The sequence below is a fragment of the Argopecten irradians genome, chromosome 2, assembly GCF_041381155.1.
Source record: "Argopecten irradians isolate NY chromosome 2, Ai_NY, whole genome shotgun sequence".
Lineage (NCBI taxonomy): Eukaryota > Metazoa > Mollusca > Bivalvia > Pectinida > Pectinidae > Argopecten > Argopecten irradians.
In genome coordinates, this window is record NC_091135.1 from 53,141,362 (window position 1) to 53,161,984 (window position 20,623).

General features: G+C 34.0%; 1 protein-coding gene across 3 annotated transcripts in view; it reads right to left on the minus strand.

Annotated features, from left to right (window-relative positions):
• The window catches only part of LOC138315918 (H(+)/Cl(-) exchange transporter 7-like), a 72,221-nt gene that overhangs the window by 45,939 nt on the left and 5,659 nt on the right, over positions 1 to 20,623 (minus strand). For 2 of the 3 annotated variants that reach the window (XM_069257296.1, XM_069257295.1), the window contains exon 2: positions 18,887 to 19,098. In XM_069257296.1, coding sequence (XP_069113397.1) covers positions 18,887 to 19,015 — 129 coding nt within the window. In that variant the 5' untranslated portion in view covers positions 19,016 to 19,098. Of the gene's footprint in view, positions 1 to 1,468; positions 1,692 to 18,886; positions 19,099 to 20,623 lie in introns of those variants that run through there. The other variant, XM_069257297.1, reaches the window with a different exon arrangement.

Below are 20,623 nucleotides of genomic sequence, written 5' to 3' on the forward strand. Positions count from 1 at the left end.
TATGGTCTTGATATTGCTTTTTACCATCTCAAATAAAATGTTTCATTTTTTAGCTCACAGTACTATATTAGTGCATAATCTGTCAATTTTTACCTTTTGCTATGTTAGCATACCTGGTATATGTTCATTACACTTATCTAATTTTATCTGATGTTTTAAACCCTACCTTTAGGAACATTCAGTGTTTGTACATATTCCAGAGTTCATGTTTAATTAACATTTTTTACCCTTTAATTTCTATGATATATTTATACAAAGGTAGAGCCTTTAATTGTCCACATTTTATATATAATCTATGTTGTTGTCAATAATACATATATACTTTTGTTTGTCACGATAATAGCTCACAAGAGCTAAGTTACTTGTATGAAATATGCGACTTTAAATAAAATTATTGTATTGTATTGTATGATCTTAATCAATGAAATGAATCAGCAAATGTTAAATGAAACAGCATAATTGTGATTTGAGAGGGGTCTTTTTAGCTAATGGATAATGGGATATGTACATACTAATTTTACATTTAGTTGAGGATCTATCACACCTGATATATAAGGAGTAATTCATGAAAATATGATGATTTAGAAGTGCTTATTGGAGGGAAATTGCAGGGTTTATTTGAGGAAAAGGCTTATTTAAGGAAAAAGATAAGAAAATAAGGAATTCATATGTTTAAGATGCCAATGTGATCAACTAACTTCTTTTCTTCATTTTTTCAGTCATTATTGCACCACATTTAAAAGACATCCTCTCGCTAGGTAAACCTGTAATCATAGCTTGAGATAATGTTTTAGTGACAAATTGATTGTGTAAGGCTAGACATCCAGCAAAATTTGAAGGCCTTAAAGAGATGGCACTTAATATATGTAATCAAATCTTATTAAATGTCGATAAAATCCTAATGTTTTCACATAGCATTAAACATACATTACACAGTTTCTATCTGTAGAATGATATTGATGCAAGTGCAATTTGTGTACATGTATCCAGTTTTTTAAGTTGATAGAAGACTTATATTTCCTATTCAGTATTGTTACTATTTCATATATAATGTCATCATTATATGATATTAAAGATGTGTATGTGCATACATTACAGTACATTTAAATGGCATTGATTTATACTTTTTTTTTATATTTGACAGTTTAAACAAATACACAATATTATTATTTTTTCAACGCTTTATTCAAATTTTAAGTTCAGAAATTGTACTCATAGTAATATTAAGGAACTAAATATCAATGCAAATTCACCAAGTAATTAATCCCCCTATCTTGTTTGTAATTTTTCAAACCGCATACAGTTTAGTAAACAATTCAGGAACTAAATTATTTCCCCCCCCCCAATGTTGACAGTATTTTTTTAATATGGCCTTGATAGACATACCAAGACATTACTACTACTCATATTGTATGTTACTTAATAAGTTCCCACACATGTACTCCCACACAAACAAATACACTGGTACCTTGTGCCAGAAGCTGACGACCTCATCAAATTTGTACTTTGTCATCAGGTCAACGATAGGTCAAGGTTACAGTACAAAATGGCGTTATAAAGAGGCTGATCTTCCGGACTTTCCCGATATCCTTCCAGACAAAATACTGACACTAAATACTACCTTGTGAACCGTCCGAAACCAGGAAAACTTTTTAGTACCGAGTTATTTAAAGCCACTGTTCTAGTCACATACTGGAAGGTCTTAAAAACCAGGCCAATACACACCCCTGGCTCACAAAAGACAGGGGAAGGGTTTCATTCATATCTAAATTAAGCAATTTAAGATCTTTGAGCATTTTAAATATTCTTATACTATTTACCTATAACATTGTGTAAATGTAAGCAGTTATAATAGTTACCGTCTATTTAAAAGTCTGTGTCAACCCAACAAATGATTACAATCGTCTTACCAGTAGTCAGTGAGGGTCGAACCACAATGGAACTAATAAGCATACATTTCAGATTAATACTCAACTGTTGTGTTAAAGGACTGGAACCTGTAAAGTTCTGGTGCTCCTACTGTACTCGCCATTTCCCCTTCCCTACTACACATGCATACTCAATATTCAAAACTTCAAACCTTTTATTCCGAATCATTTTATCCATTGTTTTTTATCACACTATGTGGAGATATTTGGGAATTGGCCAGTAATTCTCTAAATGTTTGATAATTAATTGAAAGTAAAACATGTAGCTGTAGCTGTAGGTATAGTTGGAGTTGACTTTCCCTTGATTAATGAGTTCTATACCGTATATGAAAAGTGTTGATATCTTGTTTCTCACACGGGTGACGAGACCTTCTGAGGACTGGGTCAACCCTACTAGGTTGTTCACTAATGTTGACTTACATACCAAGATAATATGTTTACTAGTACATTCATCTGAATTTATTTTTAGTTTTACATTAATCGACAAATTCAAAACCTTTTTGATTTTGGACAAGATAAGGCTATTTTTAAACACCTGAATTATTTTTTAATTAGGTAAGTATAATTCATTGCAAAATAAACAAAGAAAACATTAGTTAAAACACCAACTGTAACTATATATACATGTATGTATATTTCATTCTTTGTTTAAAACTCCAAATTGAATATATTATAGAATAAACAAAGAAAACATGTTAAAAAATGCAACTATATTTCATTATTTGTTTGAAACTCCATTATAATTTACAATTCCTTATTTAATTCTATGAGTGCCATATCTAATTACTTCAAATTCCATCGTTACTTTATTTCTGATTACCGTTAATAGCAAAATCTGTGCAAAAAAAAACAACACACATCTTGTATCAATTGTGTGTCAATAGTAAAAATATTTATTGTAAGATCTACAGTGTATCATTATAGCCATGACGCATACCAACAATTTATAACAGTATCCCCTCCTAGCATTCTAACAGACAGGTGTATCTCAGTATCCCCTCCTATCATGCTAACAGACAGGTGTATCTCAGTATCCCCTCCTATCATGCTAACAGACAGGTGTATCTCAGTATCCCCTCCTAGCATGCTCACGCTGACAGGTGTATCTCAGTATCCCCTCCTAGCATGCTAACAGACTTGTGTATCTCAGTATCCCCTCCTAGCATGCTAGCAGACAGGTAAATCTCAGTATCCCCTCCTAGCATTCTAACAGACAAGTGTATCTCAGTATCCCCTCCTAGCATGCTAACACACAAGTGTATCTCAGTATCCCCTCCTAGCATTCTAACAGACAGGTGTATCTCAGTATCCCCTCCTAGCATGCTAACAGACAGGTGTATCTCAGTATCCCCTCCTAGCATGCTAACGCTGACAGGTGTATCTCAGTATCCCCTCCTAGCATGCTTATAGACAGGTGTATCTCAGTATCCCCTCCTAGCATACTAACGCTGACAGGTGTATCTCAGTATCCCCTATTAGCATGCTAACAGACAGGTGTATCTCAGTATCCCCTCCTAGCATGCTAGCAGACAGGTAAATCTCAGTATCCCCTCCTAGCATTCTAACACACAAGTGTATCTCAGTATCCCCTCCTAGCATGCTAACACACAAGTGTATCTCAGTATCCCCTCCTAGCATTCTAACAGACAGGTGTATCTCAGTATCCCCTTCTAGCATGTATCTCAGTATCCCCTCCTAGCATGCTAACAGACAGGTATATCTCAGTATCCCCTCCTAGCATGCTAATGCTGACAGGTGTATCTCAGTATCCCCTCCTAGCATGCTTATAGACAGGTGTATCTCAGTATCCCCTCCTAGCATGGTGTATCTCAGTATCCCCTCCTAGCATGCTAACGCTGACAGGTGTATCTCAGTATCCCCTCCTAGCATGCTTATAGACAGGTGTATCTCAGTATCCCCTCCTAGCATGCTAACAGACAGGTGTATCTCAGTATACCCTCCTAGCATGCTAACAGACAGGTACATGTATCTCAGGATAACTGATATTTATTTATATTACATATATCTTAGCCATATTATAGAACTCTGTAATGTTGAATGATTCAAGGTCATTCATTTCAACAAACGTTGTAGTTATTTCATTCTGCAAGCCTTAATGAGGTGGCTATGCCTTTTGGGTTTTTCGATGGACAGAGAGATCATATATGGTGCTGATTCACTATTCAATGCCCTCTTAGCAGTAGGCGACCTAAACATTACTGTAATGATCTAACTAGTAATGGTATAGTATGTGTAACGACACTCAGTTAGAGGGCTGATGTTACACTGATAATAGGTGGTACCCAACTATTACATTCAATAGTACAAACTAGAACACTGACATGTCAGAAAGGGCCCCGCTATGTGTCTGACGTGCTTAAGTGGAAAAGTAGTATTTTGACAACGAATTCTTCCGTGTTAGCTATATGTTGCTAATAAATAATTAATGTCAACATTAATTGGGAAACCGATGATGGTACATTATTATAATTCTATGGAAAAAGTCTTCCAAGTATTTAACTTGAATCCTGATTCCAAGCTAACATTACATTAAGAGCAAACAATTAACTCAAATAAATTTGACCTTGACCTTTGACTTAGTAACCTTGGCCCATGACCTTACCTTTGGACAGTCAACTCCTTGTTTAATTCTGAACAACTTTGCATCATAATGTTATAATAAAATGTTTATCAGTTAAGAGCAACAACATTGTGATTTTTTTAAATGTTAAAATCCAAGATTGCCGATTTTTTAATTTAATTTCAGCCTGAAAAATTACCAAGCAGATCTAGGATGGATGGGGAATCATCATGTAAAATATGGGGAAAATACTCCACTCCCTTCCATCATTAATGTGCAAAAGAAAAAAAACGGACAGACGGACGGACGGACGGACAACCTGATTACTATAGGGCACCCGCATCTCGATGCGGGGCCCTAATTATGGTACTTATACCATTGAACTATCCTAGATAGCTGTGAATCCAATGGTACTATACCATAAAACTATCTCTAGACAGATGTGAATCAATTTCTTGTAGATATATATATACTAATTTTTTGCTGAATTACTGATGAAATGAATGCAGTTTTACTGTTAAGTCTCAATTCTTTTATAAGTTTTATGTTATTTTTCAACATTAATAAATTGTATTACATAATTTGTATTACAACATATTGTCCTGTATTCTGTGGCAGCTGCGGTCATATTACACATTCAATCTAGATTATAACCATTCTGCTATAAACCATGAAACTGTTACACAATCATAAGTCAATTACTGATAGAGGAACAAATGAAGCTGTCATTGGGGTTCATGGATTATTTGCTTAGAAAAACCTTTTGTAGAGAAATGTTTTTGGCAGATATCTCATCCAATACATCACTTAAAGCCATGTTTGTGGAGGTCAATGGAGCTGGAATGAACTAGAATTTATATAACCATTATAAACATCAGTGCAATTTAATGTCAGATTATTATTTGTTTTGTTTTGGCTCATCGTTAATCATTTTCCATCACTAATAGATTCTTGAATCTTCAGAGGTTTCAATTTCACCAATATGATTCTGGATATTTAATCTATCTCTGCCACCTTTCAGTACCTATATGGTGTTTTGCTTATATGAATATTGCAGCAGATAGGAATAAGGTAATTTATGGTGGTAAATACTAGATATACAATTTCATTGTGTAAAAAAAGTGAAAGTCTATTATGTTTGAATTTAGTGATTTTGATAAATTTGAGGACAGTTTCAAGGCTGTCTATGACACGACTGATGTAAACCCTGAAGACCTGAAATGATATTAGTACAGACAATAGATGAATTGTCTATATGATAACATATACAATATAGGGAGGATCCTGAATCCCCTAGGAATAGAACACATTATGGGGTCTGTATAACGACAGGACTTTACGACTTGGAAACCACACATAGTTAAGGGAGTGTTAGTGTGGGAGTATACAAAGACAGTTATTACCAATTCCATAGCTCTGTATTCCTCGATACTCGATGATTGTAATTCAGATGGATATACATCAGAGATTTCACTATAAATATATCTCTATATTCTCCCAAAGCTCTGTATTCTTATGATTCTTCAAAGTTATTATCTTATTCTGGCGATTATAATCAAACATATAAATTGTGTACGTGTATACCAATGTATTTATAAATATTATCAACGGGCCATAAGTAACAGGAGATTCGTGAAACTGTAGAGATTTAAATAAAGTAATTCACATGTACTTGTGCCAAGATATTAAAAGCACCTTGAGAGTATATATATGGAGTATATAACTTGAACACTCATAAAGTGAGTAAAACAAACAATCAAAAAAGAAATTTGTATTGAATTGCATTATATTCATTATAATTTGAAAAAGTTAATGTCTTTATTAAATTTCTTATAGATTTTCTATCATTTTTTTATTACTAAGACTGTGGTAGAAATTAACATTCACCAATATTACAAAAGGGAGACAACTCACAGAATTATACAATGGCAAATCTGTCTACCATAACCAAGCAAATTTTGAGTGATTAGAAAATTAACAGTGGCATTTACCTGGTGATAATAGTAGCCGAGATTGTCAAATAGGATGCTTCCCAAGAGCACTGACACTGAATTACATGTGTAATTTGTTATTACAAAATGTACACTGTCTACCACCCAACAAAATGAATTATAAAACCATCACCAATTTGTGTTCTCCCTAGTCTTATTGTCAGAACAAAGGTGTTAGTGATAGACTGTTTGATTTTAGGCCAAGTGTTTACTACAAAAATTACATATGTTAGATAGGAAATAGCTTCACACTCGAGCTAATCTCATCATTTAAGTCAGTGCTTGGCAGATACAAGCTATGTTGTATGACTGTGTGGTGCATGCTTGTGGTGCTTATAATATGTTGTTTGCTTGGTGTGGTGCTTGTCTTGTGGTGCTAAGGTGTTGTCTAATTGGTCTTCTTCTGTGCAAATTTATGGTGCTGCTAATAATTGAGCGATTCCTTATTTGGTGTGTTTTCTGCCTAGTAGGACAAACTCACTATCACACTCCAGGTGTTAACACTAGCCACAATTACCAACACATATACTTCAGCAAAGTCATTTATATTTCATAAGCCCTCATAACTTTTGGTTTCATACTTCTTGTCATCTGCTGACATAATTGAGCATAACAGCCGTTGATTAGATAGAACTGCATCCACAGCACTATGAGCTGTTTGGGAAGTGATTTCCCTGGGGTTTACAACAGATTACAAACAAGCCCAGTATCTTGTCTTGATAATCTCGCTACAATACAATTGCTACATTGAGAATGTTTATAAGTAAATTGAACACTGGGACATGAGAAACCAGGTGTAGTATGACGATAACTTCATGTTAATGCTGCTGCAGTGTTCTCCATCTCCCCTACAACCCATGATGACTAGTCCTGGTGCTTCCATGTCGTTAATTCCATAAAGATTTACTACTGACAATGGGAAAGCCATTAGATGACGTCACGCCTACCATTATAAGCTAATTGCATATGTTGTCTGAAAGTGCATGCATGAGAAAATCAAATCTGAAGCCTTCAATTTTAAACTGATTATGCCAATAATGAATAGCGTCACTAATAAGTTAAGCTCTCTATAGTCTTACTCCTGTATTGGATCAATAGAAGAAATCTAAATGTTACCCAGCAATAAACAAATCAAAATTCATTCATTTTATGCACACAATTCAAATCACAAGATGTTGATCTTTCCTTCTGAGTTAGTCTCCCATTGTGAAGAATAGGTCCATCCATTCCATCCATTCACCTATCATCCTTTCTAGACTCATTATTTCTTACTGTCTGTAGATATCTTGCATACCAAAAGTAAACCACTGTGAATATATTTTGACTATTGACCTAGAAATGAGCCAAGTGATCTTATTGTGTTGACTTTGTACTGTATCAGGGGTCTTTAAAGTATGACCTTCATAGTAAATGTTGCATGGCCACCTTCTTTTTGCCTTTTGCCCAAGGTGTCTCATCATTTCACATTGTCGAGTGGTAAACCAACAAAACCTAGGGTGAATCTACAGCTTGGTGATTAATGTTATAAGTAGCATGGCCACTTCCTTCTGTCCTGCTTCAATTTCTATTGAAACCTAGGGATTGTATATGGGGGACATCAGCTTTATTTTACACTAATTCTGTGACAAATGAAACCTAGGGATTGTATATGGGGGACATCAGCTTTATTTTACACTAATTCTGTGACAAATGAAACCTAGGGATTGTATATGGGGGACATCAGCTTTATTTTACACTAAATCTGTGACAAATGAAACCTAGGGATTGTATATGGGGGACATCAGCTTTATTTTACACTAATTCTGTGACAAATGAAACCTAGGGATTGTATATGGGGGACATCAGCTTTATTTTACACTAATTCTGTGACAAACATATGTAAAGCTGAGAAGTATTTAGTTTGCACAGGGTATGGTCAATGATGTTGTAATAAGGCTGCAGACTAAAATGCTTGTCTAAAAGATGAAACATTTTGTAATTACAAAATTGTGTATTACGCTGTAGACAAACTGTGTCATTGTACTCAAGTACCTACGTTTGTAGATATGATTAACTTTCAGGCTGAAGGAGGTAAGACAATAATGTAATCCTGAAAGGAAAGCAAGCGGGATATAGTGTCCTTGAATTTAAACATTCATTCCTTACATTCATTTCTGAGAATGCTGTACCCAGATGGAGAATATATATAATTCAGTACTGCTGGTGACAGCTAAGACAGCCCATCTCGGCCACATGTACATCTATATAGGATCAGTTGTCTTCCTGTATGACATCATGGCTGTATTTGTTCCTTCTTCAATTTTCTAAGTCTTTCCATATATATTTCCAGGTACTTATGATTTGATTTTGGAAATAAAAATGTCACAGAAGATTAGTTATGTTGAAAAGTTTCGAAAAAGATTTATTCATATCATCGATTTTCACTCAGAAAGTTGATTGTGTCTTCTAGAGCAGTAATTAATTCTTGAAAATAGCAGATTTTTGTGATGGTTGTTCTTACAGGAAGGCTTTGCAATGAAAGTGAACTAGAAATGTCTGTAATTCCTAAAATCCTGATTACATGGACATGCATAATACACAGTTGGGATCTTATCCATTTTGAGTAGCATGTTAATCTTGCCAAGTAGGAGGTCAAAACTAGCCATGCCTTCTTATCAATGTAAATCTATACAAAGACAAATTTACTGATAAAACAGGTTTTCATTTCTCTAGATGTTCCCATTTAAAGAATATTTGAATACATACATGTATGTTGCAATATACAAACTTAGCTGCAAGTAAACTCCAATGTAAAGTAGAACTTTTTAACTGTGGCAGTGTAATTCATGCATATATCAATTACAAGTTGGTTGATACTAGACAGCTTCATATAACAAACTGCACGGTATAACAAATATATCCATTATACATGAAATAAATCAATATCATTTAAGTAACAGCTGAATGTTTAACTATGTTTTTGTTCAATGAGTATTATCGAGTCTTGTTTACATATACTGTAAGTGAATGTGTTTCAGTTGCAGTCGGCAGGCGGAAGCAAGTCGTAGGACTTGTAAGAAATGAACAATGCAATATTCTACCTGACTGATTAATGCAATATTAATGTTGTATTAACTTGCTCTCAAATAACCTTGAATTTGTTGTAAACTCATTACAATATACTACATAGGACCGTGTTAGACATTTAATACCTAGCCATTAATCTTTACATAATTTATGACGATAGCTTTAATACAATATAAGAATAAGCCATGGAAAAATTAATAATGTAATGTCTATTTTTTTGGACATACAAAAAATGTAAACATTTTGGCCACAAAATTGATATCTAGCTTTTTTAAATATCAATTTATCAAAGATTTCCAATTCAAAATATTCCAGACAAAAACATTATAACTATTGCCTAATTAAGTAAAATAGCCTACCGGTATATCCTTTTAAAATGATAGAATAACTTTTATACATTTAAAAATGAAAAATAAATCGGCTATCGTAACATGAAACACCTGCATATAAACAATCAGTTTTTTGTGGTACAATAATTATTTAACTTCTCATGATTCATTGATTGTCAAACAACCCATTCACCATATATACCTACATATTTATACAAGTACAATGGTGATATATGTAATCATCTCGCTGACAAAGTAAAGGACTTAAATGCATTGTGACCTCTAAAGGTATAGGACAATACAGAGAAAATAAACATATTTCACAGCTGCATTAGCCCCATTAAGTTGTCTTTGTAACTTGCGTATAAGTTGTTGGTGGTTCAAATTTACTTTGTAAATATATAAGGAACATCAAAAAGCTTTAAAGGCCCACTACCTTTCCGAAACGGCTTTCAATTTTTAAAATGGGAATGTAAAACAAGATCGATAATTTTGTAGAGTCCTAAAAATTATTAACTTACAGTTAATACTACATTTATCGTCACCTTCTGAACGATTTGATTAAAATAAATAAAATGTTTATTTTCATAACGCGGGTCGTATTATGTTTCCCGCCGTCGTCCTAAATACCGCGCGGTAGTTGACTATCACTGCGCCAGACGGCAAAACAGCGAATTGACTCTCCACTGTTTTCATATATTACGCAGGCAATCTTGCATATGTTTGGTGTCGTAACCATATTTTAGATCATCGGTATGCATTTTCTGGTGTTATTAATGTTTTTTAAGAAACCTTTCTATTTTGCTCCGGAAAGGTAGTGGGCCTTTAAGTCTAAGATTGAGATCCAGCTGTGATTATAGTCAACTTCTATGGGCTCCAGACCTAATTCAATTGTCACATTGCTATCTAATCAAATAAGTATTATGAAATTTTTCATAGCAAAAACTGCATAAAGATTTGCTTTGTTTAAGATTCAATGCTAAGTATTAGTTTGTATATAAATTACTTTGATCAAACTTCAAACGGAAGATAATCAAAAGATGGACAAAACATTAAAATCACCAACTTCCTTTGGTGTCGTGAATAGCAGGATTTTTATAATGTCATACAAATGTTTACATCCTTGCTTTATTGGTTTCTATTAATATGTTTAGTAAAGTCTAAAGAATTCATGACCTTGACACGACAGGTTTTTTTTATATGCTGTCACCTAGACATAAAGAGAGATCAAGGAGAATTACACTTACAAAGCTGCAGAGAAAGAGTTCCTTTTGAACCCTCCTCCAAAAATAATTTATTCTTGCTTTAGTCAAGTGTCTGAAAAGGGTTGTTTTTAAGGGATACCAATAAAAATTGGGGCATGGTCTTTTTGGGATAAAAATGAGAACAAACAAATTCTTAAAATCCTGAATTTTTTTTAAAAACTATTTTTATACATGTACCTACTTTCCTTTGTCGCATCCATACAACACTCATACATTTTGCTAAGTTAGGTGACATGAAAGTTATAACAAGCGGATATAATCTTTTGTGATTTATGTAACCTTACTCTCGGCGAGATTTGAACCCACATACTTGACACTTACCATCGGCTCTGCATCTTTTTTTTTTTCCAAGGATAAAAATAATTTTATTTTCCCATCAACAGGGCCCCGGGGTTGGGTCTCCCGAGGTTCCTCACAAAACAAACAAATAAAAACAATCAAAGAAGCATTATCGGCTCTGCTTCTTAACCACTACACTACTGGGTCAGTTGGCGAACCAAAGGCAAAACATTCTGTACAAAACTATGGCTTTAAAATTAATCCTGCTTTATTAATACAATGATAATTATGAAGTGTTTTGTTTATTGAGTACATTTGAGAATGAATGAAGAGGATAATTCATTTGTTTTCTCACCAAAGATTTGTTTTGTCATAAAGGGGGGTTCAAAAGGAACTCTTACCATGTGACCTAGTACAGTCAAGGCCATTCTGTCAGAAGGCTGTTCCAACCCAGAAAAGCTAGAGTTCCTGATCAAGCTATATACATAGTATTATGCAATTAGGTCGTGCACTGTGTCAGCCTAATTGTATCTATAATTTATCAAGGGGTGCGGTACAATCAAATTTTGTGGATATCTATAAATTCAATGAAATAAAGATATTCAATTTAAATTTAATTGAAATATTGATAATGCTGATAAATATATTGAAGGCCATCCTGATATCTTTTTTTTTTTTTAAATTAAACCTTCTTTAGGCATGACTGTTATCTGTTGTCTATAATGGCAGGATAAGAGTCACAGGTGATAAAATGTAAGTGTGACATATAGTGTATGTAATGACTGCAGCAGCAGAGAATTTGACAAATGACAGGTGTTATGTACATGATAAACAATTTGATATGTTCTTTTTTAACATTCTTTTTGCACAAATACATACTTCATGAGTACAAATTGCACTTCATTTTATTGTCCATTGTTATATTCAGTCAAAAATGTCTACATTGTAATGCATAAATAATGCTGCAAACAAATTGCATGCACCTTGGGTGTATCAGCATGCATCACGCCCATACATGTACACAATTTTGACAAGCATATAATGCAAGTTTACCAAGATCATTTCATTTTAAGTGTATGCTTGAATCAAGAATAATAATTTTGTTGTTCATTTTTTAAACAAACTTAAAGTGGACTCACCAAGGGGATTTCCTCAGGCATGGAAACGTCTTTCAAAACTAAATCATCATCTAGCCATTCACATTTAATAATCTCATGTCTCCTATGGACATCAATAGCAGCTTTGGCCAGAAGGTGAGAAGGTGTGGTGTAGACCAAGCCCAACATGGGGGTATTCTCACATCCAAAACACACACTAGATACAACGCCAGTATTCCTTCTGTCAAAGAATGCCTAAAACTATGCCCTATCTGATAACCCCCTCTACGCCATATAATTGTCATTTACAAACTTTTCACGTTCCACTATGAGCACATTTCTACTGTATTGATCAGAGAGATGCTGCCAAACTGCCAGGAATTACCTAACGAAGTAAAATGTCCATAATGGTAGCCTCTACTGAAGCACAAGTTAAGCACTTAAGGCTACACCTCCAGAAGCTTCCTCCTGTTATACACAAAGCCTCTCCTTCCCCATCTCAGCATCCCCAGTCAACCTTGAGAAGAACTGTGGTAAGCATAAAGCCTGCTTTGGCTTACTTAATGTTGTTTTGTTGCTCGACTGAGGTGAAAAAATTCTCCATGAATTATTTACTTTAATCTTACACCCAGGAGAAGAACGGATCAAGCAGGTCAACTGTATTTATTTCAGAAGTAATGAGCAATTTATATGTTCTACTGTTTTACCTTTCACAATAGGAATTGCTTCTATCAAAAATCAATAAGAATACTAAAACAGTTTTACATCATAGTCGTCATGCTAACTTTTGGGTATGTGGGAGCTCTCCTGAGAAAACCACACATTTCAATGCATGCAGTCTGTGCTGATTTTGATCTTCTTGAAACACATTTAATACTTTTCAATGCTGGTAAGTTTGTATCAGTAATTTTCTCTGAACTGAGCAAGAAAACGTGACCTATGGAATGAAACTATCTATAGTAAACTAGCTGAGGTGGACAATGTTGATCAATAAACTACTTTTCACCATATATAAGTACATCATGCCAAACCTCTACACCACAACTCTTCTATTATATACCGGTACCAAGATAAATTTCTCTTTTAACCAAATTATATATAAATACACTACAGTCTATGCAACCATCCTTGTACACTATAAAAATCTCATTAAACTTTAGAATTCATAGCACGATTACAAAACCACTGGAAGGTGAGGTCTACTGCAATGGCTTTGACATTTTTTTTTCAGTTAAACAGCCCCATTGTGATGCAATTATTATTTTTTTAATAAAATAATTCATAACATGGATTCTTCGAAAAGTTAATGGTCGAAACATGAAAAAGACTGCAAATTTGTTTGTAAATCATGCCAATATTAGGGCTGCAATGAAATAATAGTTATTATTCAATATAATTCAAAAGTATTTAAAGCTCTATAATATAATTTATGCGATCACATCATTGTGCAATGTTTAATTGATATATTACAGCGTTATATACTAAAGATTATTGAATATTGATTCAATGAATACTTTTATTTACATTTTCTTATATTAATTTGTTTTTTTAATGATTACCAAATTACCAATGGTTCTTAAATGATATGATTTGACAAAAAATGTAAAATATCACACCATAGCCATTACACAAATGTATCAGTGACATAAAACTTTACATATACACCCTGAATTTTCACAATGAACTTTCCAGTCTGAAAATTAGAAGCACTCAATTGTGTCTTCAGGGGTAAATTGCCTATAATGAACTGCTCCCAGATAAAATATTGTGTCACTGCGTTTTGATCAGACATTATCTAATAACCTTGGTAAAGCACTACGAGACCCTTGTGTGTTCTGCCTAAAGTAATGGGAATAATTGACGTACCACGTGATACCCGGTAACGTTTGTGCGGGACTATTGTTTCTATTGGTGATGGAATGATGTCAAAAGATGATATCCCGAGCTAACGTCATTTCAGCGGGAAGATTACAAATAGTTACGTTCCATCACCACTGGATATACTAGTCCCGCACAAACGTTTTCGGTAATCATGTGGTGCGTGAATTAGTCCCATTGCTACCCCATCAGCTTAGGCTCAATATATTGTTTGATATACAAGTATAATATTTAATAAGCTTAATGTTAAAATCATCAATCCAATGGTATAGAATATCACCAAGCATTCCACACAAGGCTTGCAGGCTTGGGTTCAATATGCTGATATTGTGCCTAATAAGCTTTGTTATGAGGCCATTTATTGGAAAGTGATAAAAAAGGCACTGCGGTACCCATATTTTTCCTATTTAGGTCATTATGAGAGGAGTACGAAGATCAAGGTTACCGTATGTGTACATGAAATATTAATTTCTATCTAAATGGACTAGTTGTCTTTATAGATTACTCTCAAATTCTGTGTAATTAATGAGAAAATAGCATTATATTGCAGTCTTGCCGAAGTCCATTTGTGTGTATATGCTTTACACAGTGGTTGCTCCTGACTTAGGATCAATGTTTATATCTGAAGATTTGCCAACCTAAGTGTGAAGTATTCATTGGAGACTTCAGTACCAGTGGTAAAGTCAGGATACACTCCATCTATTATTTATGTAAATCAAGCCAAAATAGCACAGCAAACACTTTTTCGCACTGATTACCTTAAACTTTAGTCTAATTCCCATTGGTATGAACTGATGAGTTCATAGATTATTCAAGCCATATCTGACAGTTATTGAAGCCTTTGAGCTTGATCTGTAAGTTTTTTAACATTATGGGATTGTAATTATTCATGAATTGATCTACCAGAGTATATATATGCCTCTTTAGGGTATAAGTTAACATCAGAGACGCCTGTAATACACTGAATACCATGATGCCATCATATGATTTTGGGATGACACAGATTGGGCCTCCACCTATACTCATCCAATTTATTTCTTAGCAAGAGCATTATTTACAATGAAACTTAATATTTTGTACGAAGTCTACTTGAAACTACGGAACCGCACGGATACGAGAAACATGGGGAAGAAAATATTGACTAAACTGCACGTCACCATCATAACAAGACATCTGATTCAGAACCAAGAAAGCATCGTCAACAAGCTGCAAACCGCAATGTTAGGCCATATAGAAGAGCATATTGAAGATATATTAAACAGAAGTTTCCAGCGTTTTCTCTTTGATGTACATCGAATGTGAACCGCTTTCTGAAACCACGCAAGCCGAAATACGGGAGAACAAAACTTTTGCACATTGAAGATCATTACACGAATATGACTCCACTGCTGAACAACAGAATTTACAATTTAACGCAACCTAAACAGATTTATACTAATGCTCTAGATATCTAAGCAACATTTATTTCACGAGTGATTTCTAATGGATACACGATTGCAACGTTATAAACGTTCATTGAGTATCCAAACAAAACGTTTACCCATACAAACTCAACATTTGGACGATGAACTTTTGTAAGATTTTATACTTACTATATAGCCTTATCAAAAGTCTAGATAGCATCAATTTTAGATCTTATTTTTACACATATTTTCTTGAAATTGAAAAAGACGTCTACATATACACTGTATGTGCATGTAGTTCCTCCTTTTATATATGATACACGAACTTTCTTTAGATCCACATTGAATGTTAGCTAATCAATCTATTAAAACTGCCAATGGTTATAAATACAATGTCCATTACAATATAGTTTTAAGTAATTATGACGTCACAATGCTATGTATCCATAACGTCACAATGTATTTAACAACTGTAACCAATTTAAACCGCAAATGTGTACTTCAGGGTAGATAAAATTTGTAAAAGTCGTCCTGATGACGGTCGCCTAGCAGTCGAAACATGTCGACCACATCAATATCCTGACCAAAATAAAGGAAAAAGAACACTTCTTGGATGTTGAGGATCCTTTATTTCTTGATTATAAATAAAATAAAGAACAATCAGCAGAAAAATAATACTGATATGTCAGTAAATCCGTCAATTCAGAACTTAAATGACAGGATCTCAAAAATACTTGTCTGATCAGCTATTTCAGCTACTACTACTTAATCCTTAGTAAATGTTTTACACTTCATTACCCTAGTCAACACTAGAGTTGTGTATATATGTGTGAATATAATTAGGATTCTAACTCCTGTCATGATACTGAGATAGTTCTAAACTAAGGACCTGTTAGCATCTAATAACCAACAGTCTAAGGAATTCAGTAACAAAGATGCAAAGTGATATCACACCAATTTATTTGCGTGATATGAAATAAATTACATTAATAACTAAATATTGTTGACTTGTGATGCTTTCGTGAGCTAGAAATATAGTTTGGGAATCAAACTTTGTACTTTCCAGGGTTTCCTAGCTGCAGTGTCAGACCACCTACAAGCATCAAAAACACTATGACTTTCTCATGACTTTCTTTTGTTTTACCTGGTAGTTTAATGTCCTATTAACATACAATTTCATTCCAGGTTTGATTGTCAGGTTTTTTCTCCCCACTACATTGGGAATGGGTCCTGTGGCTTTGAATTTGGGAACATGTGCGACAAAACCAAGATTTTGGAAAAATAATGAAATGGTTGCATTGAAAAGTTAACATCAATTGGTCTACTAAAATTTACAACAGATATATGATATCAAATTAAGACTTAATATCATAAGATAATGGTAATTCCATAGTACTGCCTGGTAGTAAAGTAGTGTGAGACTTTGCTGGTAACTTTAATTTACAGAACCGTCTAAAGTTAGCTGTCCAAGTGTTTTTGATCCATCAGAACTTGTCTCTTTATCTTATTTATATGTTGTTCAATTTTATTATCATAGAATGAGGCAAGAGGGAATTTTAAAATGTGGATAAAATTAAAGGGAATATAGATTTTATTTCATAATTAAACAAAGATATACTAATTTTACCACACGGTGTTTGCTAAGATTCATGTAGACAAGCTCAATTATCCTTGAAGGACCAATATTTGTCAGGGGAATAAAATCCCCTCAGATATCAACAAAACATTAACAAATAAAATGTACCAATTGTATCAACATAAATATCTAACAGTTTGTCTTACTAGTACAACAAAGGGTCTACCAAATCGTTAATGATCTATCGAGATATTGGAAATTCTACCGTTCAGTCGCTGGGTGATGGCCGCCACAATAGGGGCCTATTTTCATCAGGGAATGCTGTTTAATTGCCTTGTTGCAAAAATTGAGGTCATTCCAAATAAATGTTAAGCAGCATTTAAGCTAAACTTTCTCATTGTTACATTGATTTTTAAGTCTTTAAACCCATCGGTCATTGAAAGTGACAAAGACCTCTGATCACATAGAATAACCTTATGTAATCATCAGTACCACATCAAAATTTTCGAGTAAGTTGAATCAACAAAATAATTTGTACCAACCCAAAATCTAGGCTATGAATCACATGATCAGACACGTGACTTCTGGTACTTTGTTGACACACTGCTGATCAGTGCACCTGGACAGTCAAATGCTGACGAAAGTGTTTTAAAGTTTCATTTAAAAATGGATATTATATTACTGCATCGTTTTTATAAGGTTACTTGTTTATAGCACACACTCCATTTTAAGCAAGACAAATCGATCTTTCTTGGCCAAATCTGCTTTGGCAGATGACACTCTTTATGAAATCACAATAGTTCATGAGATATAACTAGCAAAATTCTAAACATACAGCACTTGACCATAAGTCAATTTCAGAAAGACATGATTCCTAGTAGGTACAATTATTTCTTTATAAGAATTCAGTAAATTTTAATTAGATTCTAGGACTTATATATATTGTTTAATTTTGAATATTAGTCAGCCGACAACTTTATGTTACATATTTTTAAGACCTTTATCAATTTCATGGAGTGCACAAAATTTGGAAAGTTAAAAGAAAAAAAGATCTCGTCCGAAATTGAAATGTTGATTTCATTAACTAATTCGTGACAACTCTTTAGGTTTTCGTAGAAATATTATATTAATATTTAGACTAGGCTACATTACAATGACGAGAGGACTTCTAGTTCGATAAGCGTATACGAGTTATTCCCCTTTGTTTACGACTGTATCAAATGTCAGTTGGAAAACTTATCAGCATCTTTTTTAAATTGTATCTCGTTACGAAGCGATAGCATAATCTAATCTACTCAACGGTATCAGTAAGCATGCTGACGAGTATTGTATCACACATTTTAAAGTATGCAGAAGATAACAAAATTACTTTCACACTGACAATATTTTACACGACACTTACTAGGCCTACGTAAGTGTCGTGTAAAATATTGCCAGAGAGCATCATTTATTTGACACCTGTGAACTGATAACAAAAGATTTCAAAAACCTACCTTTACTTTCTTGTCATCTTCAGTTGGAACACTCATGTACTGCCCATTTGTTTCTTCATATACTGTTACAGAAGGTGAAGATCTGGCAGAGTTTTCCACTTCATCAACCTCTAAAGTAGTAGACGCCATTCAATCCGCCTGATGACAGTCAATGGGGTACAGAAGAGTTCCGTTATCTTTGGCACCTGACGTTTCGCGCGGTTTTCGGGAGGCTGTAGAAGAAAGGAAATGCATGCTACCAAAGTTTGACTTTCGCATTTTTTGAAGAAGAAGACAAAACATTCGAAATTAGTCCTATGTACATGTGTCACAATTTTTCTTTTGATGTTGGTCACAATTGAGCAAACAAAAAAACAATTGCAAATTGCCATTGAAATGGAGAAAAAAATAGAATTCTATGGAAAATATAAGCAAACAAATAGACTAATCAAAATCAATCAAATGAAACCGAACATACAAACGCTACATACACTTGCCGTCTAAACACATCCAACACCACATGTACAGAGACACTTGATTATAAGACAAAGTTAACTATATATCAACACTCCCGCCCCCTAAAAATATCAGAAAATCAGAGAACTCATAATTTACAACATTTAGGCCTAGTGAAAACGACGTATTGAAATATTATTGAAACACTCTACATTACAAAACTGTATATAATTAGAATAAAAACTTAAACCTTGCGATTATTTATGAGCAAACTCCTTATTGAAAAAGGTAATGACGTCAAAAACTGCTAGGGCATAAAATAACTGAACCAACTTGTCTTTGATCAACTGAACACCGATTGACATTTTAAAGTAGACTTTTTTATTCTCTGTAATCCATTGTCGTTCTTTTCTAATACAATAAATACAACCATTTTTCAGCTCGGTCAAATGATGAATATCCAACACTCTACCAAGGGTACCTTTATATTACCACTAACCCTAGTAAGACATCGTCCTCGATGCTCCTGGGGTTACTGTTGACTTCAGTTTAACAATAACATATTCCAGTGGTAACGGTAACAATATTAATAGTAACCCCTTGAGTATCAATGATGGTAGTACATTTAAACAATATTATGTTCTCCATTACCCAGGCTAAGGGCCCGGTTTCCTCAATATTTTGAGAGGATATTGCTTCCCGTTCATGTATGTTAAGCTTTCTTACGAGGATTTATAACAATATGTGTTCATGAAACAAGAACAACAGATAATTTTTCATGGTTAATATCAAACCCAAACTGAACAATTTGCAAAATCGCCTTGACATGTTGCGTATCAGAACTGCCTGTGTGAAATTCACACGTTTTTGTTCTTGTTGTTGTTATTTTCGCACTCATTCTCTCAACATAAATCTGAAACTTTTTGGTTTCATGCAGAAACGTTAGTAATATATATCTGACTAATTATTTGTTATTAGAGAGACATATGCGATGAGGAAATTTATCGAATCCAAATTTATAAAACTTAATTCGCATTTCCTATGGCCCATTGCTTTAAATTGGGAATTTATGCCTTCAATCATATCGAAGAGACATGGGGATATTGAAATATGAAATATCTTAGCAATCGCATTGAATTCTACAGTAATCGATACTGAATATATGTTAAACGTTTCATCGGACCATTTTAGCCTTGACCCCCAGAGAGACTACCCGAAAATAACCAAACACGTAGTACCCTACCATACGTGATATCACACCGACCTTGGGACGAAGATAAGGCATATACCCACCGTTGATAA